The sequence below is a fragment of the Melozone crissalis genome, unplaced genomic scaffold (genome assembly GCF_028551555.1).
Source record: "Melozone crissalis strain CALT ecotype California unplaced genomic scaffold, PUWL_Pcris_2 ptg000009l_1, whole genome shotgun sequence".
In the NCBI taxonomy this organism is placed as follows: Eukaryota; Metazoa; Chordata; class Aves; order Passeriformes; family Passerellidae; genus Melozone; species Melozone crissalis.
Genome location: NW_026535787.1, coordinates 1,880,637 through 1,908,550, shown reverse-complemented (window position 1 = coordinate 1,908,550; position 27,914 = coordinate 1,880,637). Strand labels below are relative to the sequence as shown.

Genomic DNA, 27,914 nt, shown 5'->3' with positions numbered 1-27,914 from the left:
TTGGAGATAGAGGCCTTCCGCTGAGGAAGGAGGAGACAGGAGGAGACATTGTTTAGGTTGGGCTTTTTTTTTTTTTTTTTTTTTTTTTTTTTTTTTTTTTCATTCCAAAGACAGGGAAGAAAACCTCATTGACTGAATTAAATATTCAGAGCGTCGCTCTGCCAAGACATAACTCCATTATGGAAAAACGCTGGATTCCCACAGCAAACGCTGCGGATCGAGACTCCTGCCCCCCAAAAACCAGAGGAGCCGGGACCCAATGAATCAGCAACTGCTCCTGCAGATGGGCTTTGCTGGGTGGGGGGGTTAAAGCAGGGCTGAACCCCACGGAGCCCCACCAGGGTGGGGGGGTGGCAGGGATCTCATGACAGAGGATGGGTGTCCTGAGGAGGGGATCCCATCAGATCCCATGAGGGTGGGTGGGTGTCAGGAAGGGTGAGGAGGGGGATCCCATCAGATCCCATAAGAGTGGGTGGGTGTCAGGGAGAATGAGGGGGATCCCAATTAGAACCCATGAGGGTGGGTGGTTTCAGGGAGAATGAGGAGGGCGTCCCCAGTCAGACCCCATGAGGGTGGGTGGGTGTCGGGGAGAATGAGGAGGGGGATCCCATCACACCCCATAAGGGTGAGGAACGGGATCCCATCAGACCCCATGAGGGTGGATGGATGTAGGGGACAAGGAGGAGGGGGATCCCATCACACCCCTTGAAGAGGAGGTGGGTGTCAGGAAGGGTGAGGAAGGGGACCCCACCAGACCCCATGAGGGAGGGTGGATGTCAGGAAGGGTGAGGAGGGGGATCCCATCAGCCCCCATAAGGGTGAGGAGGGGGATCCCATCAGCCCCCATGAGGGTGAGGAGGGAGATCCCACCAGACCCCATGAAGGCGGGTGGGTGTCAGAGCCGCTCCTGAGGATGCCGGGGAGGATGAGGAGGGGGTCCCTTCGTGCCCCCCGAGGGCAGCCAGTGTCGTTCTGGGGTCCCGGCCCTCGGCGGGCGGTGACTCACCGCTCTGCTCGCCCAGGAACACCAGCTTGAATTTCCGCAGCGGGTTCCCGAAGTCCCCGCCCGACGACATGATGGAGGAGCCGCCGCCGCCGCCCCGCGCTCGCTCCGCTCCCCGCGGCGGCACCCGCGACCGCGACCGCTTCTCTCCGCCTCCGCCTCCTCCTGCCGCTTCCCCTCGTCCTGCTCCTGCCCGGCGGAGGCTGCGAGCCCCGGTGAGGTGCCGGTGATCGGTGTCGGTGCCGGTGTCGGTGCCGCCGCTCGCCCCCCCGCGCTCCCGGAGCCGGCGCTCCGCCCGCCCCGCGCAGGCGCTGTGGGCGCTTCCCTCGGCTACGGGCCGGGAATGGTTCGGGCTGGGAGGGACGCGGACAATCTGCCAGTGCCACCCCTGCCGGGGGCAGGGACACCTTCCTCCGGCACAGGCTGCTGCAAGCCCTGTGCTTGGGCACTGCCCGGGATCCAGGGGCTGCTCTGGGCAGTGCCAGGGCCTCGCCGCCCTCACATCCTCAGCGCCCGGGTAAGGGCTGCAAGGTGTACCCGGCCCGCACGGGCGTGAGGGGACAACCAGCAAAGTCCTTAAAAGCAAAGGCTTAAAATCCTACCCTGGCGCAGATTCTCCTTTCAGAGGAGATCTCTGGGGAGCAGGTCCCTCACAGCAAGGCGATATTTCCCAGTGATCCCCACTGCCATCCTTTGACAGGGGCTCAGGGCCCTCCGCCTTTTGCTGGAGGGGCCCGCTTTGCCTTTCACTAGTTTTTGCCCATTTTCCTCCACTCTGCCCTCAAAGTTCGGTGTTTTAGGAGGTTTCCAGGCGCATCCTCGCCCCTCCTGTTTAAACCTTGGGTGGGAGATTGTTCCAGAGCATCTCTGCTCTGATAGTCAAGGAAAAGGATCCTGCTCCATGTTTAGTTTTGAAGGTCTTTCTATTTTTGATCCTTTCATTTATATTCCCTCAATGTGATGAACTGCTTCACCAAGGGTTGGGGTTTTTTCACCCAGGCCTTGGAGTACCAGAGAACTAAAACAGAAAAATGTGTCTTTAATCAGGTGAGTAAATTTAAGCAAGTTTTAATAGATATGAGCAGAATCTCCCATCCAGCTCTGCACTTGGCATCTGGGAGTGCTTCCACACTGGTTGTGTGGCTGAAAAAGGGAACCTAGCCTGGCCTGACAGGATCTCAAATATTAAATACAGATATTGTCCTTGTTTTTGTGTCATGGTTCATTCCAGGATCTTTCCCATGAGTCCCAGGGAAAACAACAGCTGAAGGCAGAGGAGGAGACACGTGAAACAGAGGTTTTCTTCTGAGGTCTGTTTGAACACTTCTTGATTGTTTTCATCATTGGATGAGTCTGAAAAGAAGTGGAAGCAAGGCATGGGAAACCTTAAACAGGAGAAGCAGCTTCCTGGAGTTTTCAAGTGTGGTGCAGGAAAAGGAAGTCATCAAGTCCCCTCAACTTCTCCATGGAAATGTCACAAAAAGGTTTGTATAGTAGAATCCCAGTAAAATATCTGTATTGTATATTGAATATCTGTGTATGGGCCTTGCCCTGATGAGCCCCGGTTGCTCTAGATGGGCTGCAGCTGTGGCTGGTGAAGGTAGCTGGGATAAAAGGGGGTGGGCTTGGCCAGGCAGGGACAGCCTGGAAGGAGCCCTGGCTGAGAAGTAGCAGCAGTAAGCAGAGGAGGAAGTCTGTGCCCCTGATGTGATGGAGCTGTGGCAGCCTGAGAGCTGTGGAGGTAGAAGGTATGGGACTCTAGAAATATGATAACAACAGGTTTGGAAGTTGTGCTCCTGCAACAGGGATGTGAAATGATGCAAAAGGCAAAGAAAGGCACATTGCAGTTGGAATTAAGGACTGTGTCCTAACAGAGAGGGTGTTCAGCTACTAGAACAAGCTGCCAAGAGCAGCACTATCTTTGTATCCAGGGAAAATGGAGGGCAGCCTTTGTGAGAAAGATGGTTTCACGGGGAGAGGAGTGATCCATTCCATAGAGCCATAAGTCACTGGAACCCCATCCAGGGTGATGTGCAGGAGAGTGAATTGCCTGATTTAACAGTCCCTTTTGGCCTTAAAATGTATCCACCTATGATGGATAGCAGAGACATTCCTCACTGCAGGAGAGGTGGACTCGTTTCTCACGGAGACACAGAGGACAGCAGCAATCCCTGCAATCTGTTCCTGCCCTGCCCCACACTCAGCCACGTTTTGGGGGTGGAACAAAGGTGAGTCCCCAGGAGGGGCAGAGGGAATTGAGGGGTGCAGTCCCACTCCAGGGGCACACAGAACTGGAGGGCAGGGAATTAGGAGTCACTTGCATTAATTGTGGTGCTCAAGGCCAGGTGGGATCAAAGGGCAGGCAAACTTCCACGTGGGCACTTCTGTCATGTCCTGGGAGCGCCAGGAAAACACAGCTCAGAGCTGGGAACACGTGTCCTTGCACTGTGGGGCAAAGAGCAAAGGTGCCATGGATTCCTCTGTGCTTTCCATTTGCTGGGCAGGTGCAGACACAAAGCTCGTCCCTTCACGTTCCTTCTGTTGTCTCTAGCACAGACAGATGGACATTGAGGGTGCCCAGTGTGTGTCCGGAGCTCTGGACACTGAGCAATGCAGGACAGGGCTGGGTCACAGAGCAGGACATGAACCTGCCACGTGGATGAGCTGAGGGGGAAAGTCCATCAGGAGCTCTGACAGCTCTGAGAGAGTTGGAGCAGCCAGCAGTCAGCAGGGAGGGAAATCCTGACTCAAAATCCGGCTCACAGGCAGGCAACAGCTCCAATATGTGGGCTCCAGAGTGAGCACCTGCTGTGGAAGAAGGGGGAACTGGAGCCCCTCCACACAGGGGAGCCAGGAGGAGGAAAAAGAACCTGTGGGAAATTAAAGTTTGTGTGGAAGAGGCAGTGAGACACAGGATGTGTTTCCCTGAGCCAACTCCAGACTGTCAGGCCTGGCGGGCAGAAGAGTACAAGCCCATCTCCTCCCAGACAGATCCCCTGCCCACCTGCTCTCCCACTGGGAAATCAGAGTGGAGGTCCCTGCCAGCCCAGCCTTCTTTCGCTTAGGATTTCGTGATTATAAATATATTTTTTTTTCAGCCGTACCAAAGGCCTAATGGCCGCCGGGCCGCCACACTCAAGATGGCCGCCGCACCACGCTGGGGCGGGGCCGGGCACCGCCCTCAGCCCTGCAACGTGGCCATGCCACACTCAACATGGCCGCCGCGCCGTGATGGACGTGGCTGGGAACCAGTCCGTGTGCGAGGACGGGCGGGGGGCGGGACGCGCGGTGATAGGCGGAGGGCAGGGTGCGCTGTGCAGCCGCTGCCGCGCGGCGGCGCTGCCCACCGCGTTTTGGCAGGCAGGAACGAGGTGTCCGCCATTACTGCCCGCACCCCCGCGTCCTTCCCGCTGCCTCCTTCAGGATGTCAGCGGCCCGCCAGTACCGCGGGTTGTCCAAAAGTTGTTGCCTGCGGGAATTCTCGGTGGGCGGAGCGGGGAGCTGTCCGAAAATTAGAATTCCCGGGAGGCCTCGGTGGGCGGAACGTGAGGAGCGGGCCACGGGACTGGGGGGGCTGAATGCGGGCGTACCGAGGCACTGAGGGGGAACGCTTTAAGCGACGGACCGCGGCGCCGAAAGATGGCGGCGGTGCCGAAGGTACCGGGGATGGCCACGGGGAAGGGGAGCGGGAACGGGGAAGGACGCGGGGACACAAGAGCGACAGCAAAGCTCTTTGCCCGATGGATGAGCCTGTTCCTCCATCCGTGTGGAGGCGGGACAAGCACGAGGGTTGTTCATGGCCTATCCAGCTATGTCCCTGGGAGTGGTGTCCAAACGCTCCTGGAGCTCGGTCAGGCTGGTGCTGTGCCCAGCACCCCTGGGGAAGAACCTTTCCCTGGTCTCCGCCTAAACCCTCCAGACACAGTTCCAGCCCTTGCCTGGGTCCTGTCCTAGAGGTGCAGTAACCCGGATAAAATTCCCGGCAGATCTGCCACCCTGCTGTGTTTTAACCCCTGCAGGTGCTGTGCTCGGAGAAGGGAGCGTTGCTCAGGCAGGTGTTGGCCCTCAGCAGGTGAGAAAACATACATGACCAAAAAATTGCATGTTTTTTCCCGTTCTTTTATTTTTTTTTTTTGCCAAATCTTCTGATGCTGGAGTTAGGACTTTGAGCTGGGAGCTGAAAGGGCTGGGGAAAAGGGGGAATCTGTGCTGATGGGATCAGGCTGTGCCTTCGCAAGAGGACATTGGCCACATATTTTTCCATAAATGAGAGAAATCAGAGTTATTAATTATCTTTTTTTCTACAGAGCAGCAACAGCCAGAGAAAACCTTCTGTGTGCTGCAGGTAAGGTCTGCTGTCCATCTAGTTTTGATGCAAAAATTCACTTCCCTCAAATAAATATTAAACGTTGGAGTATGTGTGTTTTGTTTTGGGGGGTTTTTTAGCCAATTTTGGATTGGGTAATTAACCAGAGCAGGTGGTCTGCCACTTCCATATGTTTTTTTCCCAGCTTTTTCTTATTTTTTTGCCCTGTTTTGGCTAAGCAGGTGGTGTCATGTGACCATAATTTGGGGCTCTCAGAGCACCTGTAGCTATTTGTTTGCAGCTGGAAACAGTTTGCTCTGCTTTCATTTTCAGGTGATGCACTCCTGGCTGCCCACAGATCCTACAGATCCCGACCCACCCATGGGATTGGGAGGTTTAAGTACCTGCTCCCACAGGAGGTAGGCAGAGGGACTTCCCAAGGTGTTCCTGAAGCATGTGGTGCCCCATCTCAGAGGGCTGGGCTGGATGGGGTTTGGAGAAATTTGGGATAGTGCAAGGTGTGCCTGCCCATGGCAGGGGACTGGAATGGGATGAGATTTAAGGTTCATCCTAATCCCAGTTATTCCATGAAATACCCACTCAGCACACTGCAGAAATGCTTCCTTTTGTCCAGCACATTCGAGCTTTGGAAAGGAGGAACCTCCTCCTGAGGGCAATTAATAATTCAATTTAAGGTTAATTAATAGTTCAATTTCACACCTGAATATGGTGAGCAGCTCTCACTTGTGTGGAACATTTTCTCACTCCCTGAGACTTGCAAAGACATCAATTTCTGTGGCAGGAGGAAACAATAAGAAGTCAGCTGCCTTTTAGGCAGAAATGAACAGCAGGTTTATTTCTACTGGTTTTACTCCTTTCTTTCTTCCCCTGGGAGAAATTAATCAAAGCACGAGTGTGTTTTCTGTGTGGGGCCACCCAAGAGCTGCACCTTTATTCCAGCATTGCTCAAACCAGATACTCTTTATTTTATCCTGTTGTGTTTTCTTTCTAAAACAGGTGCCAAAGAGGAGGAAGGAGAAGGTGCAGATGAAGGAGATCAGTGCTGGAGATGAGCACCAGTATGGAGACATCAACATCCAGATGACTTCCCATGACCTGTGCCTGGTGGAGCACTTTGCTCAGTATGTGCACAGGCTCTGCAACCGCCTCTGCGTCCGGGTCAACGAGAGGTAAGGGAAATCTGTCCCCCTGTCCCTCTGGAACAGGGCCCCTGCACCTCAGGGCACACTCCAGTCTCCCAGACACCAGACACCCCATCTGGGTGTCAATCCAAACCTCTCACCTGCCCTGGGTTCTCCTTTTGTGTACCTGTACAATTTTGCATGCTTTATTTAGAAGCGCTGAATTTTTCAGGCACTGACTTGAGCAGATTCCAAGGAAAAAATGCCTGTTACATGTCCTTCCTCTGAGGAAAAGGCTTTAAGCCTGTGGGTGCAGAGCTGGCAATTGCTGACATGTCATGGTTTGTGATCCAGGCTGTGCATGCCTGGAACTGGAATGAGCTTGGGAAAGCTGCTTCAGTTTAGGGGGAGAGGATGCTCCAGCAGCACCCTGGTTCTCCAAAGCAGGAGAATTCCAGCAGCCACCCCTCTGGCTTTAATGCCTGAGGAATGTCAGAGCATTCATTTATTCTGGAATAAAACCAGTGGGGACTCTCTAAAGTGTGTGTGCTTTTCCCTTGTACCCTCTGAGGTGCCTCAGTGTGCACAGAAAGAAAGGATTTGCCCTTCAGACAGGGAATTGAGGGGAAAAGGTGGACAGTAGGATGGAGCTTGGATGTGGGGATGAGGAAGCTGAGGTCTCTGAGCATTGAGCAGAGTCTGATCCACTCCCAGTCACATTCCCACCAAATCTGAGGTGCAAACATATTTTAAATGGTGCCTTGCAGCAGCAGATTTTACTGTGTCCCAAAAGACAAAATAAGTCACAACTGTTGCTTTTCTTGAGCTGTGGAGAAGTGAAAAGTTCTCAGGCTGGTTTTTGTGCTAATCCAGGTTTTTGCTGGCAGAGCTTCCTCCTTATCTCCTCCCAGCAAAACACCCAGCCTCTGCCAGCCCCTGGTTTGCAAGATACATCCTTTGCATCATTAATTTCCCCTGCAAAGTTAATCTCCTTGCCTTTTCTGTGCTGGGGAGGGTGGATATTTACAGGATTCATCCCTGCACATGTCCTGCCTGTGCTAAGCCCTGCCCTCTGCCCCTGCAGCTACGCCATGCCCACCAGAACCAACGAGGTGCTGCTCCTGGAGGAGAGGGGATCCAAAATGCAGCTGGATGCAGTCCTTACCACCCACCAGAGGGTTGTCCAGGTAGGATCTGGGATCCCATCACAGCCTCCACAAACGCCTCAAATTGAGGCAGAAATGGAAGCAAAAAGTCTGGTTATGTTTTCTGCTGTGTGTTGCTCCTCAACTAGAAGCCCAGGAGGATTTCCTGGCTCTGTGTTTCAGGCAGAAGATGTATTATCTATTTTCTGCTGAATGATTGATATGAGGGGTAGAAGAGTCATGTTTGGGGATGGGTGAGGGCAGAAACTCCCAGGGGTGGATGGGATATTGGGAAGTAATATGTGAAGGATGGGGAGGGCCTGGCACGGGGCGCCCAGAGAAGCTGGGGGTGCTCCATCCCTGGGGGTGTTCAAGGGCAGGCTGGAACAACCTGGGACAGTGGAAAGGGTCCCTGCCCATGGCAGGGGTGGCAGTGGATGATCCCTCATGTCCCTTCCAAGCCAGAGTCTCTAGGATTGTTCTCCTGCAGCTCTGTCGTTTCTGCTTTCAGATCCGTGGTTTGAGCTCCACGTTTGCTCCCATCCTGCTGGAGGTCATCCAGAGCAGCCAGCCTGAGGGGGTGCACCTGCTGATGAAACAGGTATGGTTACACTTCCCAGTGCTTCCCTTTGGGGAGCAGGGAACTTCTGTGTGATCCTGATTTGTGCTGGTGTTCCCTCGCTCTCTCCACAGCACACGGAAGCCGATTTCAAGAGCCGGCTGAAGGCTCGACCAGAGCTGGAGGAGCTGCTGGCAGAAATGTCCTGAGGTGAGGAGCAGTGTGCTGCCATCCAGGGGCTGCTCCAGCCTCCAGAGGGTGCCTCCATGAGCTCTGTCCTGGTAACTCTGTGAACTGGGAGGAATTCCCACTGTTGGCAACCAGCTTGGCTCAGTAAAAATAAACTATGTGTTTATATCTCACTGGTTTGTACTGGGAGCAAGGGTGCCACAACGAAATGTGGGTTTGCTTTCCTTCCTTTTTTATTTAATTTCTTTTTTAATTCCTGCCTATTTTGCTTTTGATAGGTGGGAATTTCTGCAGAAATCTCTGTGCATGAATATTGCTGTGCTGCAACAATCCCAGGAATTGTTATAACCAAATTTGATGGATGCCAAGAGAAACTGTTCCAGAAACTGGTTGGTTTGTTTGGAGGCTTTTTTTTTATCCCTTTCTAAAGACCAGCTTGTGAAAAAGAGGGAAAATAATTCATTTATTTACACTCTTCCTCCACACTGGGGCTGTCCAGGTGTTGCTTGTGCTTCCATTCCCAGCCTCTTGGTATTCCCAGCACCTACATCCCTGGGAAATAGCCTGCAACCTTCCTTCTGACAAAAGCCATGCAGAAAGCAATTTTATTTTCTTTCTCGTGGCTTATTTGCCAGCAGCTGGTGGTCAGATGAGGATCCATTTTTCTCCCATTGCTATTTTTTTCTGTGGCTTCCCAGGAGATAAATCTCATCCTGTGAGGTTATCACTGCTGGGGAAAGCCTTAGGATGGCACAGAGGACATGGAGTAAAATCCATGGCAAGGCTGTTCTGGAGCCAAGACCCAGCCTGAGTGCTGTGAATGCTCCTGGATGGGGACATTTTGGGCTGGGAATTCACAACCACAGAATCATTTTGCTTGGAGAAGACCTCTGGAATCATTCGGTCCAAGCTATGCCCAGTCACCAGCCTAGAGGGCTGAGTGCCATGTCCAGTCATACTTGGGGATTCCAAACCTGTCTGGGCAGTCCCTACAAATGGTGAAATCCCCTTTCCATGAGGGAATTCCTGCTGATGTCCCACCTGAGTGTATCATGGCACAGCTCGATGCTGTCTGCTCCAAACCAGCCCCCCTCTCCCACTGGCACACAGCAAGCCGAGGGCTGCCAAACTCCAGGTTTATTTCCCAGCAATTCCACCTGGGTTTTTAAGGAGTTGGACAAAAAGCAAGCCGGAGAGGGGTCTGTCTGTCCGGGGGTGTCAGTCCGGGGGCCGGGCCGGGCCGGTGCCGCGCTGCTGCTGCCGCCGGGCCATGCAGGCTCCGAAGGCGCGGACCTGCTCCTGGCAGTGCCGCCAGTCCCGCCGCTCGGCCATGCACTCCTGCAGCTGCCGGTGCTGCTCCAGGCAGCCGCTCCGCGCGATCCTGGCGTCCAGCGGGTCCTCGCCCTCCTCCTCCTCCTCCGAGCCCCGCTTCGCCGCCGCCGCGCCGCTCCAGCCGTGCCCGGGCCTCGCCATGGGGCGCTGCGGGCGGGACAGGCGGCCGTGTCCTTCGGGGGCACCTCACCCCAGCCCCGCGTGCCCAGCGCCCTCCTCCCCTCCCGAGGGTCCCCATCCCCAGGAATTTCCAGCCCCCCCTCCACGATCCCCTCCCTCCCCATCCATGCCTTAGCCCCCGTACCAGCGCAGCGCGGTCCCTTTAAGGCGGGATATAGCACGGCCGCGCTTCCGGGTTGTAGCACGGCCGCGGCGGCGCTCGCTGATTGGCTGGTTTCTCCCCTTTCCGCTCGCGCGGGGGTCGACGGGAAGCAAGGAGGCGGAAGTGTGTGCGGTTACCTCGGCAAAGATGGCGGCGACGCTGCGGATCCAGAGCGACTGGAGCCGGGCGCTGAGGTGGGAACGGTCCCTTTCTTTGTCCCTGTCCTTGTCCCGCTCCCTGCCTCACTCACCGCCCCTTCTCTCTGCAGCAGGGACGAAGGCGAGGCGTGGCTGAGCTGCCGCAGCCCCGGTGAGTGGCCTGAAGAGGCCTCGAGGGAGGCGTGAGGGTGAGACGGGATCAGGGAGGATCGAGAGGGGTGTTCAAAGAGCAGAAACGGATGGGGGTGCCCGGGGGATCCTTTGGGATAGGGGTGGGATGTGTGTTAGCAGGGAATGGGGCTGCTGGGGTGTGCTGCTGTCCCTTAATTTAAAGGGACTGGGGTGGTTTGGGGATCCCTTTGATTTTAAAGGTTGCGGGGTCATTTAGGGGTCCTGAGGGGGTTAGAAGGGGATGGGGGTGTCTGAATTCCTTGCGGGTGAGGGAGATTGGGGTCCCTCTGAGTTGAGAGGGGTGTGTGGGGTCCCTGTGAGCGCTGGGGCTGATGGCTGCTGTCCCCAGGGAAGGCCACCCTGTATGGCAGCGTCACCCGGCGCGGGCTCAGCTCCGACGGCGTCCCAGACATCGTGGCCTCCGAGGGATTCGTGGTCGGGGAAGTCACCAAGGTGCCAGGGCTGGGGAGAGAGGGGTTGGGGACATTCCCTGTACATAAAGGGGCTGCTCTGACAGCCTAGGCTGTCACCCTGCCCTGCACAGTCCTGTCCTGCTGTGCAGGGCCCTGGAGCTGGCCCCTGCCTGCATCCTGAGGCCATGAGCCCCACACTGACCCTCCCATCCATTTTCAAACTCTGGGATCCCACAGCTGGGTCCAGTCCACAGTTCTACCTCGGCAACCTCTGTTTCAGGACTAATAGCACTCCTAATTGCTTTTTTTCCTTATTTCCCCTCCTAGAAAAGCATCCTCATTTCTTGTCCTCATGAAAATGTGTCCACAAAGTTCCTGGCTCCATACACGAGTTTTTGCAGGATTCATCAGAAAAGTGTGAGTAGCTCTGTTGGGTGGGAGTCTCTGGGTGTGGCTGGCAACTCTCACATCCCTGTCTCTGGTGTCCTCACAGTGAGGGCTGGCCTGGAGTGTGGATCTGCATGTGAGGGGTTGCAGTGGAGATGGAACTTGGGGTTTTAGGGATGGTGTTCCCACTGAAACACCCTGGACCACAAGCCACTGACTCCTTCCCCCTTCAGTGGGATGGACATGGGGATTGGAGGCACAAAAGACAAAGATCGGGGTTGAGATAAAACAATTTACTGAGAATAGCAATGGAGTTTAAGAAAGCAACAGTAGCAACAGCATTAATTAATAAAGTGTACAGGACAGGGAAGACCTCTGCTCACCACAAGGAACCTGTGCAACCAAATATCCCAAATGTGCTCCTCCCTGCACGTGTAAAAAGTAACCCTGTCCTGGCCAGAACCAGGACATTCCCCACCCCTCATTCTATCCCATCTACTTATGCCCAGATCCCAGGCCACCCAACCACATCTACACACACAAAAGCACAGGAATCATTCCCTTCATCACAGGCAGTCCCTCCTAAATGTCTCAGAATATGAGTTTATATCCATTGTACTGCTCTTCCTTGTCACCAGTGGGCTTCCAATCTCTCTCATTGGTATCCAGCGGCTTCTTTAGCTGACTTTTAAATTCTTCTGAGTTTTCTTCTCCTGCTGCCATTTTTTCACTTGTACTTGGAGCCTTATGAAATCAATCCAGTCCATTCTTCAAAACCTTGGTGTGTTCAGCATTTTCCTTGGGAGCTCTTCTAAATGCCTGATCTTTGGCAAGGCCTGGCTTTGTAAGGCTGGACAGCAGGCAGGACAGCGTGCTCACGGCAGATGGGGCAGGTGCTGGAATGTTCCAGGAGCCACGTCCTGATGCACTCCCTGTGGAACTCATGGCCGCACTCCAGTTCACACGAGCTCCTGCCCAGCTTCTCGTGGCATATCGAGCATTGGTCATCGCTGCAGGCTGCCTGTTCCCTGGGCTGTGTTTCCACGTAGGAACAGGGTTTCGCTCTGTAGTCCCAGATGAAGCCCTTTAATGCGAGCACCCTCAGGTTCCTGCTCCAGGTGTTGGACGACAGCGCCTCGGCGTAGAGCGGCGGCGCGCTCCTCCTCAGTTCCTGCCACGTGTCCCACGTGCAGCAGGCCCTGTCCGGGTCATCCAGGCACCGACTGTCCTGTGCGTTCCCAAAGAGCGTGTCGGCCATGGCTAGCTCTGTCAGGTACTGCGCCCCTTCCAGCCTGCTGCTCCAGCTGTCCCTGCGCCGCAGCAGCCGCTCGGCGGTGTAGGCCGCCCTCACGCTGCCCACCAGGCGCGCCCACAGGCTGTGCCTGCCCGGCCTCCTGCCGAGCCCCCCGTCGATGGCGGCGTCCTGGGACAGGGGGCCCAGCTGCTGGACCTCAGAGCTGCGCAGCCACACGTCCGCTGCCCCTATAAACCAGCAGTCGTACAGCCACAGCAGCAGGGACTGATTCGCACCGCGCCTGAAGAGCCCCCACACCAACTGCAGCTGCCATGAGGGCTCGCTCATTACCTCTTCTTCTGAGGACTCTTCCTCCTCTTCATCTTCACGCCTCACTAAGGAAACTAATTCAGTATTGGATGTGTTCTGTTCAGGAGCGACTGCTCCCAGCATGGGTTGTTCCTCTGGTGCGGCTGCAGTTTGAGTGGCCTCGCTGCTTGTTGGTCTGTTCTCCTCCTCTTGCTCCTGAGGGGGCTAGCTGGTATCCAGCAGTGCCCGATACAGAGTAGCCAGGGCCCAGCAGAGTGCTGTAAGTTGCTCCTCCCTGGAACCACGGCAGCGTTTCTCTTTCAGGTGTTCTGCCACTTTAACGGGGTCCCGTATTTGTTGAGGGGTGAACTTCCAAACCACTGGAGCTGAATACTCCTTCAGAACCTGGCCAATTTTCTCCCACCTTCCATGCCACTCATCGTGATCCACTCTCTGGAAGACCTTCCCAGAAATCTCTTTTGCAACTCTGAAGATGAAGTAGACCATCAGGGTGATGTAGACCAGAGGGAGACACAGCAGACAGAATGACAATGTGCTTTCTTCAGTGTTCAGAGGCAGCTCAAAAGGTGCTTTAAGAGGCTTAAAGGAGTTAAAGGAGGTGAAAAGGTTGTGAAAGTATTCATCCCCTGTTCCCCCCACGGACTGGGAACCATTATTAATGGTCTCCTGGAGGTGGTGTATAACTGCTCAGGTTTTTAGCACAAAGTCCACGGACAAAAGAATCTTGAACCATCTCTCTAAGCTGTTAAAGTGCATTATCAGGACCACACAGGGCAATATAAACCTGCACAGGTACCACGCCACGAAGAGCTGACCAAGCCACATCGTGACCAGCGACGGTACCTAACACCCCAAGCACTCAGCTCAAACTTGCTTCCAGCCCGCTGCGGGCAGAGCTGTCCTTATCTCGACCCTGGTGCCGCACGATGGCTGCCTTGGGACTGGTATGCCCGATTTCAGCGTTCCCACGCTGGGCTGGGTGCGAGGCTGCGGATGGGAACCGGAGCACGAAGGCAGCGACTCACTGGGAGCAGCAGTGGGACAGGGACGGAGCGCGGGGACCCGGCCGGAGAGAAGGGAAGCGGGAAACGTGGGACTTTTTCCCGCCGCCGCACGGAGAGGTGGGAGCGGGAACATCCTCCTGCTGGCCCTGCCCCTGCTGCTGCTGGGAACTTAACCCTGTCCTGCCTGGAGCCCTGCTGCATTCTTAGTCCTGTCCGTGGGTTTTACCGCTGGAGCGGGTTGTTTTGTCCCCACCCGCAGCCTGGAAATTCAATTCAAAAAATGCAATGCAAGTGCAGCTCACAGAACCACAGAATTCGTAATGTCAGAAGACTTTTGAGATCACAGAGTCCAAGCTGTCCAATCAATTCTGTTGATTTAGAATGCTGAGCAATTGTTTTATTAAAACTATATTATATTATACTACAAAGAATACGAAAGAAAAACCCATGAGTGTCTTGAGCTAGCTGGAGCACAGCTTTGACTCAATGGGCTAACAACTCTCACCTGAATCCAATTAGGAACTCTCTTTAGCCAATCTTCCTAATGCATTTCACCTGTGCAAACAGGAGCAGCAAGTAGAGCCAAGAATTATTTTCTCTTCTTCTATTATTTTCTCTTCTTCTCTCTGTGCTTCTCTGGGAAAAAACCTGAGTGAGAGAATTCTCCTTCTCTCTGTTCACCTTCCCTGGACATGCTCCCTGCTGCTTGTGCAGGCTTGTGCCTCAGCATTCCTTTTTCTCCTTGCTTTGCAGAGCCATAGGCAGAGAATGTACTTAGCTGGTCTCCCCCTGAACAGAACTAGGCTCTTGAGCAGCAATATTTCTATACAGAATTATATAAAGCTAATTCTTGGTGCTTTTCCCTTCCTGCAGATTACCTGCCTTGATATTTCCAGTGGTGGAGGACTCGGAGTGTCTACCAGCACGGATGGGACCATGAAAATATGGCAGGCTGCAAATGGAGAAATAAGAGTAAGAACATGTGCCTTGGGTGTTTTTGGGTTGTCTGTGACATTCTTCAAGTCCTGAAGGCCATGACTTTGGTCAGGCTGTGCACACCCTGTGAGGAATCTGGCTTTTTAATGAAAAGCTAATTGAAATTGGGCATTTTGGAGGCTTTAAGTCAAATCTGTTGGAAAAGTTGGCTTCTCCCAAGAGGGTGTTGCTCAGAGAGGTACTCAGGAGTAACAGGCCATTGACAGCCCCTGTCCTGCACGGGAATAAGGATTTTGGTGCTGGGGAAAAGGATTTTGGTGCTGGATTAGCCACATCCTGGCTTGTGGCCTTCCCAGTAAAGGGAAAAGCTCCTTCTTGTGGAGGATTTTTGGCAGAGGATAAAGACATTTAGCCTGTGTTTGGAAACAAATGTAATATCTTTTGCTGTGTAATTGGCTGCTCAAATGGCAGAGGGAGCCCCAAAGTCACTCTTTGACTGCCCCAAATTCAGAGCAGCCCATTCCAGCGATGCAGAGCCAGAGGATTTGGGGTTTAATCCTGAATGCCAAGTTTTCCAGGGTATAACTCAACAACTGCTCGGCACAAGGATGATGACAATGGAACTAGCATGTAGTTCTTTGTTTTTCCAGAGACTTCTGGAAGGCCATGTGTATGATGTGAATTGTTGCAGGTTTTTCCCATCGGGCCTCGTGGTTCTCAGCGGGGGAATGGATGCCCAGCTAAAGATCTGGTCAGCAGAAGATGCCAGCTGTGTAGTAACATTTAAAGGCCACAAAGGAGGTACAGAGCCCTTGAAATGCTTCGTGTGCTGTGTGTGTACTTGCCTTGCACTCCAGGACTGATGTCCAGTCTGCAGCCTGCTGCACTCCGTGTTTCATGTCTGGAATGTGGCATCAGATGCCCCAAATTCTCTCTTCCCTGAGCTGCTGTGTCCAGGCTCTGGTTTTCCCTGTCCCACGAAGTGCTGAGCTTCATTGAGAGGTTAATAAACCCTGTGTCTGGCTGCCCTAAACTTGATTAACTCAAAAGCCCATCTTGTGCTGAACCTGCCATTGTTCTTACATGATGTGGGGAGTTGGACCTTGTTCTTCAAGGTCCCTTTCCACCAAAGCCATTCTATAATCTGTTTGTGAGCATTGAAAATGCTTTTGCAGCCGTGTCCCCTAACCAAACCAGATGGTGTGGCAGCACCTTGGTCACAGTGGCACTGCCAGTCACTCTCAGGTGACCTTAGCCACTGTCCTTCCTCCAGCCCAAACTGCTGCAGTCTGTTTGCTTGGCTCATCCTGTCCTTTGAGCTTCTGTGGGGAAAGTGCCAATTAAATCTGCTGACCCCATGGCTGTTCTCTGCTGAAAAAACCACTGCCATTTTTCAGCTCCAAATGTGACAGTAAAATAAAGTGGTTAAGGGATCTTAGTGCCAGCAGACACTGCCCTTTGCATGTTGCTGTAGCTGGACAGCAGGGGTGGAAGTGAGCATGTTTCAAAGTGCCAGGCTCTTTTCTGCCCAGATTAGAGGTGAATTTTATGTGGCACCAGCTCGGGCTGAGGTCAGGTGTTGCTGATCATGTGATTGGTAATATCTATAATATCCCTTTGTGCCAGATGGTGGCTCCACTCTGTGGGGTTTTCTGGGAGCTGCTGCCTTCCACAGGCACCTCTTTGTGGGAGCAGAGCTTGTCTGTGTGTGACTGCTGTCACTGGGGCAGGCACCTTTTCCTGGGAGCACAGCTTGTCTGTGTGTGACTGCTGTCACTGGGCAGGCACCTTTTCCTGGGAGCACAGCTTGTCTGTGTGTGACTGCTGTCACTGGGCAGGCACCTTTTCCTGGGAGCACAGCTTGTCGCTGTCACTCTGCCGTCACTGGGGACGCTGAGCTGGGGAGACGGGCTGGTTTTGTGTGTGTGTGAGCAGAGTGCTTGCTGTCCCACAGGTATCCTGGACACTGCCATGGTGGATCGGGGCAGGAACGTGCTGTCCTGCTCCAGGGATGGCACCGCCCGCCTCTGGGACTGCGGCCAGGCCTCCTGCCTGGGCACCGTCGCCGACTGCGGCGCGCCCGTCAATGGCATCGCCGTGGCCGCCGCCGACAGCTCCCTCAGCCTGGGCTCCCCCGAGAGCCCTCCCAGTAAGGCCTTGCCCTGAACCTCTCATCTCCCTGGCCCAGGCTGCCTGGCCTTGGCCCCAGGGATCCCGAGGGCTGGGGGTGCTGCTCCGTGCCCCGGTCCCACCGAGGTCTGGTGTGTTCTTACCCGCTGTCCTTCCTTCTGCCAGGTGAGCGGGAGGTGGGCACGGAAGGGAAAATGCTGCTGCTGGCTCGGGAGGACAAGAAGCTTCAAGGAGTGGGACTGCAGAGCAGGCAGCCAGTAAGGATCTGGGAATGGCAGGGCACTGGGATGGGGAATTGAGCTGGGTTAAACCTAAACTGGAGGAGAGGCCAAAGCCTGGTGCAGTAAAGGGATGCTCTCCCTTGTTGCAGACATTTTTCACAGAAATCCTTTCTTTCAGATTTCTGTATCTTCTGGGAAGCAAGGGCCCCCAGAAGAAGAATGTAAACAATGATTATCAGCTTCTGTGGAATGCAATAGGATGCACCTGTGATTGGTTCATGTTCCCATGTTTATAATTAAGGGCCAATCACAGGAGCAAGCTGGGGACAGTGTCCCTGGACACAACTTTGTTATACATTCTTTCTTTTCTATTCTTAGCTTAGCAAGCCCTCTGCAACTTCTCTCTTTATTCTATTTAGTATAGTTATAATGTATTATATATCATATATCAATAAATCCAGCCTTCTGATCAAGAAACAAGATTCTCATCTTTCTCTCACCACCCAAGCGACCCACTCAGGTTGCTGTAATACTCCCTCCTTCCTCCTGGACAGATTTTTGTGTCAGGAGTAAGAATTGCTCAGGATTTAACTTGGGAACAGGGAAAACAGTATTTAAAATTAAACAGTGGCAGCTGTACTGTCTAAATAAATGACAGCTTCCTTCTCGTGGGTGTCCCACGTGCCTGACACTTGGTTTGTTCCCAAATCCTCAGGTGTTCCTCTTCATGGGATCTGATGCCTTCAACTGCTGCACGTTCCTGTCAAGCACCTACATCCTGGCAGGGACCCAGGATGGGAACATCTACCAGCTGGATGTGAGAAACACAAAGTGAGTGAGTCAGGGAGTGCCTGGGGCAAACAAGCACTGTTTGCTTGGAAAAGAGAGTCAGGCAGAGGGTGGTGCCACTTCCAAGGGGGCATCCCATTGCATCCCGAGCCTCTTGCATTGTTGGTGTGCTGTATTGTTATGGAAACATTGATATAATTTTATGTTTATAATATCTGTGTGCACATGCATGTAGATGAATTGGGCAGAAAACTTCTTATCATCAATATTCCCCACTCTCACACTTCCCATTTCTTTTCCCTCATGTGGATCCTGACATCATATTTATCCTGATATTTACCATGATCCTGATTCCAGCACAGGACTGGAACTGAGCTGTGGAGTTTTATTGCTGTTCCCTGCTAGCTCAGTCCATAGGAAAGAATCCTGGAATGGTTTGGGTTGGAAGGGACCTCAAAGCTCATCCATTGCCACCCCTGCCATGGGCAGGGACACCTTCCACTGTGCCAGGCTACTCCAAGCCCCATCCAGCCAGGCTTTGGGTACTTCCAGGGATCCAGGGACAGGCCCAGCTGCTCTGGACAGCAATCCTCATCCCTTCTTTCTGCTCCTTTTCCCAGTGCTCCAATCCAGGTGATCCACAGGTCAGGAGCACCAGTGCTGTCCCTGCTCCCGTACAGAGATGGATTCATTGCCAGCCAAGGTAATTCCAGGGCTGTTTTGTGCCCCTAGAAATCCTGGAATCGAGTCAAGGAGCCTTGTGCTCCTTGGGCATTGTGCTCTTGCCCCTTTGCTTTGGGGTTTCCACCCTCTGCATCCCTCATACCCCTCCAAGGAATGTCTCACCCACTGGAGCCTTTTCCCTCTGCAATTTCTGTCTGTAATTAAGAGTGTGGCTCGTTTCACTAATTGCTGTGCCTTGCTTGCAGGGGATGGCACGTGCTTCATTGTTCAGCAGGACCTGGATTATGTGCTGGATCTCACTGAGGCTGACTGTGACCCCGTGTACAAGGTGGGGAATGTCCCTGAGGAGAGGGTGGGCAGGGAAAGCTGATGCCAGGCAGGAGGCACTGCCTTCACCTCAGGCACAGGTTGACTTCTGAGCTTATCTTTGCTCCTTCTACCTCGATAATCCTGATATTTTGCATAAAGCAATCCTCTGCAGAATTCCCTGGCTTTATCTCCATTGTGCAGGAGCTGGCTGGAGGAACGCCTCTGTTCCTATAAAAAGTGTGGATAAAGGGTGCTGGGAGGATCCTGAGGGTAAAAGCAATGTGTTCTGCCTGACCCATCTTGTTCCTTTTTTTTTTCCCCCTTTTTTCAGGTGGCTTCTTGGGAGAAGGAGATCTACACGTGCTGCAGGGATGGGATAGTGAGGAGATACCAACTTTCTGACCTTTAGGTGTTTGAAGGGGCCAAAAAGGAGAAACACGTGGGAAAGGCTCTTCCAAGCTGATTTTCCTGGGATGTGTGTGCACAGCTTTGAGGCTCTTGTCATGACCAGGCTCCATACAGTGTTTTTGTAACAGGTCATATTTTTTTCCTACTCCACAACTGGGATCAATTTTTAATTTGAAGAGGATCTTGTGTTGCAGTGATCTTGTGGTTGCATTTCCAGTGCTGAAAATACGCTCTTTGTAGTGGGGGGGATTTAACAAATAAAGGAAGGGGGAGAAGAGGGGGTGCAGTGAGAGTGACTGTCACAGGATGGAGTGAAATAAACCGCTGCTTTGATAACACCTGTTATCAGCATTCCTTTTAATCCATGTGTTTATATGTTAATACATGTGCTGGATGTTAATACACGTGTTATATGCTAATACATGTGTTTCCATGGAAACTTGGGTATTTTTTAAGAAAAGAGGTGCGGGGTGAGGACTGAGCGGCCCGGCAGAGGGCGGAAGTGAGCATGAGGACTGCATTTCCCGTGGTGCCCCGCGCGGCGCGGACCGGAAGTCCTGTCGCTATAGCAACGGGACGCCATGGGGCTGGACTACTACGCTGTGCTGGAGCTGGACCGCGGCGCCACCGCCGACGACATCAAGAAGGCGTGAGGGGACCCTCGGCATCAGAGCGACCCCCGGGGCCGGGAGGCAGCCGGGAGTGGCCGTGCTAGGCCTTGGACAGTGGGGAAAGGGCCTGGGGCTGTGCGGGCAACCCGGGCTGATGGGGGAACGGAGGGGCCTGGGGGTGCTCTGAGGGCTGGAGCTCCTCTGTTCTGCTCTGCAGCCAGGCTGGAAGAGCTCGCCTGGAGGAGAGAAGGATCCAGGGAGAGCTCAAAGCCCTTGTGGGGGCTCCAGGAGAGCTGCAGAGGGACTGGGGACAAGGCCTGGAGGGACAGGACACAGGGAAGAGCTCCCACTGCCAGAGGGCAGGGATGGATGGGATACTGGGGGTGGTGAGGCCCTGGCACAGGGCAGCTGTGGCTGCCCCTGGATTCCTGGAAGCTGCTCCAAGCCCTCTCCAGCCTGGGCTAGTGGAAGGTGTCCCTGCCCATGGCAGGGGCTGGGAATGAGATGCTGTAAAACCCCCCTGAACCCGAGCCCTCCTGTGCCCCTCAGCTATCGGACGTTGGCTCTGAAGTACCACCCACTGAAATGCAAGGAGCCCTGGGGCCCCAAGAGGTTCCACCAGCTGGCAGAGGCCTACGATGTGCTCAGCGACCGTAAGTGGGACTGTCCCCCTTTCCTGGAGTGTGCGTGTGTGCCCCCCCTTTCCTGGAGTGCGTGTCCCCCCTTCCTGGAGTGTGTCCCCCTCCTGGAGTGTCCTGCTCCCTGCAGGACCAGCTCCTTTGTGACCCCCAGCCCAGCTGGGAACTGGCACACTCTTGCTGGGACCCCTCTTCTCTCTCTTCTGCACCCCAATAAAGCCTGGGTTCAGGCTGGGGCTCTCCCCCAACACCTCCTTGTCCCCTAAGCTATGAAGAAAGGCATCTACGACAAATTTGGGGAAGAGGGGCTCAAAGGTGGCATCCCCTTGGAGTACGCCAGTGACAACCCCTGGAGCGTGGGCTACGTGTTCCACAACAACCCTGAGAGAGTCTTCAGGGAGTTCTTTGGAGGGGACAACCCCTTTGCAGGTAGGCTGGGACACTTTGGGGCTCTGCCACCGTTCCATGGCAGCTCTCCAGGGACGCTTCCCTGCCCTGCTGCCCTCAGATCCCTCTGAGGTGCTGGGAGGGGAGATCCTGGCCTCCCCCAGGGAGGCCTGCAGCTGCATGCTCAGGCTGCCAGCTTTCCCCAGCTGCTCCTGTGACCCTTCCTGGGATTCCCATCCTAAAGAGGGATGAGGGAGGCCAGGCTGCCATAAACACTCCTGGAAGGAAAACCCTTGGGGCATTTGGGATGGTTGTGGGTGGGAGGTGAAGAGCCCGGAGCCCTGAGCCCTCTGAGGGCTGTCCCTGTGCTCCCTCCCCCAGAGTTCTTTGCCGAGGATGGCTCGGAGGTGCTGCTGCCCTTTGGGGGACCCCGGGGCCGGGGGGCCCTGCGCAGGGACCCCCCCATCGTGCGGGACCTGTACGTGTCCCTCGAGGACCTGTTCCACGGCTGCACCAAGAAGATCAAGATCTCCCGCAGGGCAGGCAGGGGCTCTGGGGCTCCAGGGGCTGCGTTTGGGCTGGGCTCTGCCCCCTTTGGGGATGTGGGGGTTTGGGGGTGGCCCTGCCCAGGAGCTTGTGGCAGGGAGGGAGTGGCACCAAAGCCAGGAGGAGCTGAACCAGTGGTCACCTCCCCAGCTTGGCAGAGGGAGTTCAGCACAGGAGGAGGAGCTCAGTGTGTTCTGGGCTCCCACAATTCCATTTTCACGCTCCACTCTGTCTCCTTGTTGTGCCCTTGGTGGTTTCTGTCCCCCCTCCTTGCTGTCCCAGCCTCCTGGGCCCAGCCCTGGCCTCTCCTGCTCTAGGACATGAGGGAGCAGCCCCAAGCTGTGCCAGGGGAGCTTTAGCTTGGGCATTAAGGGAAATTCCTGTACTGACAGGATGGTCAGGCATTGGAATAGGCTGGAGGGATTTAAATATTCCTGGAGGGATTTAAATCTGTGTGGTTGTGGCGCTTGGGGATAGGGGTTAGTGCTGGGGGAACATTGGACTCCATGGTCTTGGAGGGCTTTTTTGACCTAAATGACCCCACGGTTCTATGGATCAGATGATTCCATGGATCTGGTTCATGATCTGCCAGGCTCTGCCGTTCAGGCCAGGCTTGCCCTTTGCTGCTGACCCTCCCTGTGCCCTGTGCCCAGGTGATGAACGAGGATGGCCAGACCAGCACCATCAGGGACAAGATCCTGACCATCGAGGTGCAGCCAGGATGGCAGCGTGGCACCAGGGTCACCTTTGAGAAGGAGGGAGACCAGGTGAGCACAGAGCCACACAATAACCAGGAACCCCTGCAGATCAGCTCATCCAGCAGCCCTGCCCAGGCAGGAACCCCTCCAGGGGGGTTTGGGATCTCTCCAGAGAGGAGACTCCATGCCCCCACCATGAGCAGCTGCTCCAGTCCTGTGCCCACTCCGTGGGAAAAGCTCTTCCATGAAGAACTTCTGCTTTCCCACTGCTGAGGACAGCGTGGCCAACAGAAGCACTCTGAGGAGCCTGGGTTTTCCTCAGGACAGGTTAAAGAACAAATAATTGAAAGGGCTGGTTTTGTTCCTGGCAGAAACACAGTTCTGGACAGCCATCTTCGATTAAAGATTCCTTTTTCTCTTAAGGGAAGAAAATTCCTTTCCCTTCTCTCTAGCCAGCTGAAAACAGCAACAAAAGAGGAGCAGGAGTTTGTGTCAGTTGTCCCTGTATAAAATAATTTTCAAGCTTCCAAGGACAGGTTGGATGTGGCTTGGGGCAGCCTGGGCTAGTGGAAGATGTTCCTGCCCATGGCAGGGGGTGGAACTGGGTGAATTTTAATGTCCTATGCTGGCATTCCATGATTGTGTGACCTTTTCCCCCTCCATCAGGGCCCAAACATCATTCCAGCTGACATCACCTTTGTTGTGCAAGAGAAGCTTCACCCAAGGTTCAAGAGGATCGAGAACAACCTGCTGTACGTGGCCAGCATCTCCCTGGCCAAGGTGAGGGGCCCAGGGAGGGGACAGAGGGTCACCTCTGGGCCCTGGGGCTGCAGCAGCAGCTCCTGGTGGCCCTGCACGCCCGGCAGGCCCTGACTGGCTGCACCCTGGACGTGTGGACGCTGGATGGGAGGCTGCTCAACATCCCCATCAACGACATTGTGGAGTAAGTGCCAGGGGAAATGGGGGTGAGGGGGCACCTGGGAGGAGCTCGGGGGGCTCCAAAACCTTTTCCAGCATGTTTGGGGCTGCAGGAGGGAGAGAGTGGATGGCTCTGTGGGTCTGGAGTCACACTGCTGGGAGCAGAGGCAAGGAGAGGGCTGGGTGAGGGTGGATGCTGAAGAGAACAGGGCCTGGTGGAGCTGGAGGAGCAGATAGCCTGTGAAACCCACCTGGGGCTCTGGGGATCGTGGCTGTGTGTTGGGGTCACCCCACAGCTCCCCTCAGCCCCCCCCTTTGCCCGGCAGCCCCAAGTACTACAAGAAGGTGCCAGGGGAGGGGATGCCGCTGGCGCAGGACCCGCAGCGCAAGGGCGACCTCTACATCTACTTCGACATCCTGTTCCCCAAGAGGCTCAGCCCCGAGGTGAAAAAGCTGCTGAGAAGCGTCCTCCAACCCTAGGGACCTCCCCCCTCTCCCCCTCCCTTATCCCCCCAATAAATGGCTTTGGAGCCAGCACTGGCACTGCGCAGAAGTTCTTCCAAATGCTGGGAACCCTAAGACACAGGAGCACCCTAAAATAACAGCCCTGAGGCCTGGATCGGGTCCAGCTGGACTTGTGGTCTCTGCTCTCCAGCTCCCACCCTGCGGCTGCAGCAGCCCTGAGGAGCCAAGGGAGGATTTGGGGGGATGCAGGGAGGCACCCACGGCTCAGACCCTGCCCGCCAGCCTCAGTGCTTTATTTTCCTAATCCCAGAATCTGTCCCTGCTGAAGCTGAGCCCTGACAGCACAGGGAGAGATCAGATACCCTCTATGTTTTCCAATGGCACTCCAGGGCTGGGAGAATGCCCTGAAACGGGGAGGAAACCCTGACCTTGCTGCGATCAGACCCCATAGGGGTGGTTTACTGCAAGTGCCAGTACGGGATAATGGGAGGCTGTGCCGGGAAAAGCAGGACTGAAGGGAACATGGCAGGCTGCTGGAAACGTCATTTCCAGGGAGTAAACCCCAGTAGAGAGGAATGAGGAGCCCTGAGTTCCTGTGCTTGGCCCCACACCACACTGATCATGAGTCTGGGGGGGTTCGGGCCGTTCTCCGCCGTGGGATCGCCCCGAGGGTCCCGGTCCCCCCGGGGCTGCAGTACCGCGCGTGTCCACAGGAGGGCAGCACCGCTGTGCCCGCTGCAGTCCCGGCTATGACCGCGTTCGGTTCCATTGCTGGCCCAAACCCACTCCCGGTTCCTTACAAAGTTCATCTCAGCTTTGCAAAAACAGCCCTGCTGCACAGAGCACCAATCCTCGGTGATCTCCACTTCCCTGGGAAACCTGAGCCAGCCCCAGCCTGTTGAGCACAAGCTGAGAGGTCAGAACCTTCACCTGGACTGCTGCACTTGGAGTGAGATCCAGCTACAAATAGAATTCCGAAAACAGCCTCCAAAATGTTGTAGGAGACGACTTTAAAATGTGTCCAAAATGCTGCTCATCCCTGAGCAGCACAATTCCATGTGGGAGCCCGAGGGATCGCACGGCAGAGCCTCGGGGGTCCCGGCCCCGCCAGCACTGCAGTACCAGGCATGTCCACAGGAGGGCAGCACCGCCTGCGGAGAGCCGGTCCCGGCTGTGACCGCGTTCGGTCCCAGGGCTGGCCCAAACCCGCTCCCGGTTCCTTACAAAGTTCATCTCAGCTTTGCGAAAACCAGCCCCTGCTGCACAGAGCACCAGTCCGCAGTGATATCCAGTTCCCTGGAAAACCTGAGCCAGCAAAAGCTCAGCCAGGCATTGGGATGGGCAGGTCAGAACCCTCACCTGCACTGCTGCACTTGGAGCGAGATTGAGCTACAAATGGAATTCTGGAAACAGCCTCCAAAATGTTACAGGATACTACTTTAAAATGTGTCCAAAGGGCGGCAGTTCCTCACCCCTGAGCAGCACAATTCCATGATCCCGAGGGATCACAGGGCAAAGTCTCGAGGCTCCCGGTCCCCCCGGGACTGCAGTACCGCGCGTGTCCACAGGAGGGCAGCACCACTCAGCGCTGTCCCGGCTCTGGTCCCGGCCGTGACTCGCGTTCCCATTGCTGGCCCAAACCCACTCCCGGTTCCTTAAGTTCATCTCGGCTTTGCAAAAACAGCCCTGCTGCAACAGAGCACCGGTCCTCGGTGATCTCCACTTCCCTGGAAAACCTGAGCCAGCCCCAGGCTGTACCAAGGTGAGCACAAGTTGAGAGGTCAGAACCTTCACCTGCACTGCTGCGCTTGGAGCGAGATCCAGCTACAAATGGAATTCTGGAAACAGCCTCCAAAATGTTACAGGATACTACTTCAAAATGTATCCAAAAGGCAGCAGCCCTTGCACCGTGAGCAGCACAATTCCGTGATCCCGAGGGATCGCCCCGCGGAGCCCCGAGGGGCTGCAGTACCGCGCGTGTCCACAGGAGGGCAGCACCGCCTGCCGTCTTTAGCGCTGTGCCCGCTGCGCTCCCGGCTCCGGTCCCGGCCGTGACCGCGTTCGGTCCCATTGCTGGCCCAAACCCCGCGTTCGGTCCCATTGCTGGCCCAAACCCCGCGTTCGGTCCCATTGCTGGCCCAAAACCGCTCCCATTTCCTTACAAAGTTCATCTCAGCTTTGCAAAACCAGCCCTGCTGCAACAGAGCACCAGTCCTCGGTGATCTTCAGTTCTCTCGAAACCCAGGCTGAACCAAGGTGGGTACAAGACTGGACAGGTCAGAACCCTCACCCGGACTGCTGCACTTGGAGTGAGATCCAGCTAAAATGGAATTAAAGAATTAAAAAAAAAAAAAAAGAGTTGCTGTCAGAATGTGTCTGTGAGCACACACAACCCTGCTCTGTCAGGTATTTTGTATTTTTCCTTCAGACCTCTGAAGCTCTTCTTCCTGGTCAGATGTCATTAGCATATAATTAGGGTGCCAGATCTGTGCCATTTTCCTGTCTGCCTAATGGGGTGAGTTCCTGAGGTTTCTGGGGAGCTTTCTTCCTCCCAAGCTGAGGTCAAACAGTTACCCAGTCATTCCTTCCCTCCTGCTATTTATAAGCCACAAGGAGCAGGATGTGGTAACATTCTCCTGTGGTTCACCGTGAGGAAAAGATCCCATTTCTCTTTGGAGACAATCCCCAGCAGCTCACCAGCAGCAGAACTTCTTTTATGGAATGAAAATGGGGGAAAACCTCTGTGTGTGTGTGTGTGTGTGTCCTGCCTGCCAGGTCCAGCAGCAGAGGAAGCCTTGGTGAGAACTGTGCTCCCCTTCTGCCCCTCCACACTTCTCCCCCCTCCTCATCAGTGATTTAAACTGAAAGATCTTCCTCAAATCAAACACTGTGTTTTCCCCCCAAAATCCCCGTTTTGTCTCCAAGGGTTGCAGTGCTCTGTGCAGAAATTGCAGCCAAGTGTTGGAGCATCCTCAGAAGTGGCCAGAGGGGATGACACCAACGCCTGGAATCCTTCCTGAGCCTGTGTCCGTGTCCAGGCCCTTCTCTGAGTGACTCTGTGGGTGAACAAAGGAGCCCTGAAGGCTCCATAAAGTCTCCTGGTCGGCAGGGAGGAGCAGGGATGCTGGAAATGCAGCTGGAAAAGCAATTATTGCCTTCCCCAGCACGGGAGCCCCAGCCCCTCTTCAGCTGCACACAAAGGGAGAGACAAGAGGCGCCCTGAGACCCAAACCCTTCTGAATGGTGAGGAGGAAGCGTCCCACGGGTTTTGTTTGTCCCCTCAGGATGTCAGCATCCTTTGGAGAGCTTTGTGTGGGAGCAGCTGGCCCCACCTCTGCTCAGCAGTGCTTTGCTCTGGGAGGAACTGAAGGAGCAGAAAACATCTCTGGGTTCAAAGAGACAACTTCCCCGAGAGCAGCTGGGTGTTTGCAGAGATCACAGCCCTCAGCCTGCCCGGCACTTGAAGCTCTCCTGATGTTTTTCCTTTCCAAGATGCTCCTTGATGTCTGTATCCATCCTTCATTTAGAGCCCGAGGCTTTGAAAGCCACGAACCACAGCAGCACTGAGGGGAGCGGGCTGTGTCCGAAGGAGCAGCAATTTGCCTTAATCTTGCATTTCAATGTGTTAACTTGGGAACCTTTTGACAATGAAAACACAAATATTGGCATTTTTCACTCTTTAGCTGCTTCTGGTTGTAGTGGGAGTGTCCAATGTAAGGGCTCCATATATATTCTTGTGTTTTCAGAGCGAAAACAAACCTCAGCCTTCCTCTCCCTGCCAGGCTGAGCCTTCAGCTCTGTGTGCCTGTTTACCATACAATATCCAGCAGCATCTTGAATACAAAACACGAGAGGGGAACATTCAATTAATGCAATTAAATAAGACACAGAATCGTGTTTCATGCTAATCGTTTGTGTAATCCAACAAAAGCCTGCCCCATTTCTTTTTTTTTTTCCGTCTTTTTTTTTTCTTTAATCTGGAGCTGCCACCCAGTTTCCAGTCTGCTGCACCAGAGCCATCCCCAATGTAGGTCAGGCTTGCCAGGGCCACTTGTGCATGAAACAAGGCGTGTTCTTCCCCAGGGGCAGAATCCTCTCGCCTCTCCTGCTGCCAGGACTCAGCCTGTGACAGTTCCTGGTGCTTTAGGGCAGTGGGCAGTCCCGCCCCACCTTTGGTACCCTCTTTCTCAGGAGGGTGACCATCCATGTCCCAACATGAGCCTGGTGCCACCAAAAGGGTCCAGGTGATGCAGTGACAGCAACTGCCCAACCATTCTGGGTTCTGTGGTTTTACTGTAGGGAATGATTGGAAATCCCTCTGGCACAGCTGGGAGACTTTCCAAAGCAGCCTGGATCTTGTTTATCCACAAGGAGACAAGCCCACAGGGGCAGCAGCCCCAGGGAAATGCTGGGAGCCTGAGGCAGGCCCCTGGCTGTGTCTGTGCACTCGGGTGGGTAATGAGCCCACTGGAGCTGCTT

At 54.6% G+C, this 27,914-nt stretch overlaps 5 protein-coding genes across 6 annotated transcripts in view; 3 read left to right on the top strand and 2 right to left on the bottom strand.

Annotated features, from left to right (window-relative positions):
• RAB6A (RAB6A, member RAS oncogene family) overlaps positions 1-1,287 on the bottom strand; it is a 39,945-nt gene extending 38,658 nt beyond the window's left edge. Inside the window, exon 1 of one of the 2 annotated variants that reach the window (XM_054270272.1) lies at positions 1,007-1,287. In XM_054270272.1, the coding sequence (XP_054126247.1) occupies positions 1,007-1,076 (70 nt within the window). In that variant the 5' untranslated portion in view covers positions 1,077-1,287. The remainder of the gene's footprint in view (positions 1-1,006) is intronic. The other variant, XM_054270271.1, reaches the window with a different exon arrangement.
• A 3,077-nt stretch (positions 1,288-4,364) lies between these two features.
• Positions 4,365-8,517, top strand: MRPL48 (mitochondrial ribosomal protein L48). Its single transcript, XM_054270390.1, has 8 exons — positions 4,365-4,660; positions 5,023-5,075; positions 5,311-5,348; positions 5,643-5,728; positions 6,327-6,499; positions 7,536-7,638; positions 8,108-8,197; positions 8,290-8,517. The coding sequence occupies exons 1-8, from the start codon at positions 4,643-4,645 to the stop codon at positions 8,362-8,364; spliced, it is 636 nt and encodes a 211-aa protein (XP_054126365.1). The 5' UTR covers positions 4,365-4,642; the 3' UTR covers positions 8,365-8,517.
• An 893-nt stretch (positions 8,518-9,410) lies between these two features.
• Positions 9,411-10,009, bottom strand: LOC128933478 (cytochrome c oxidase assembly factor 4 homolog, mitochondrial). Its single transcript, XM_054270471.1, has 2 exons — positions 9,981-10,009; positions 9,411-9,823 (listed from the first exon to the last, which is right to left on the bottom strand). The coding sequence occupies exon 2, from the start codon at positions 9,815-9,817 to the stop codon at positions 9,563-9,565; it is 255 nt and encodes an 84-aa protein (XP_054126446.1). The 5' UTR covers positions 9,818-9,823; positions 9,981-10,009; the 3' UTR covers positions 9,411-9,562.
• A 113-nt stretch (positions 10,010-10,122) lies between these two features.
• On the top strand, positions 10,123-19,483 carry PAAF1 (proteasomal ATPase associated factor 1). The gene is made up of 12 exons (XM_054270368.1): positions 10,123-10,192; positions 10,267-10,307; positions 10,677-10,780; positions 11,068-11,157; positions 14,569-14,667; positions 15,282-15,432; positions 16,586-16,780; positions 16,927-17,018; positions 17,698-17,813; positions 18,392-18,474; positions 18,701-18,783; positions 19,096-19,483. The coding sequence occupies exons 1-12, from the start codon at positions 10,146-10,148 to the stop codon at positions 19,171-19,173; spliced, it is 1,179 nt and encodes a 392-aa protein (XP_054126343.1). The 5' UTR covers positions 10,123-10,145; the 3' UTR covers positions 19,174-19,483.
• Positions 19,484-19,753: 270 nt separating this feature from the next.
• Positions 19,754-23,455, top strand: DNAJB13 (DnaJ heat shock protein family (Hsp40) member B13). Its single transcript, XM_054270382.1, has 8 exons — positions 19,754-19,821; positions 20,333-20,436; positions 20,689-20,850; positions 21,190-21,347; positions 22,008-22,121; positions 22,719-22,832; positions 22,919-22,995; positions 23,297-23,455. Exons 1-8 carry the CDS (start codon positions 19,754-19,756, stop codon positions 23,448-23,450), a joined length of 951 nt encoding a protein of 316 aa, XP_054126357.1. The 3' UTR covers positions 23,451-23,455.
• The last annotated feature ends 4,459 nt before the right edge of the window (positions 23,456-27,914 follow it).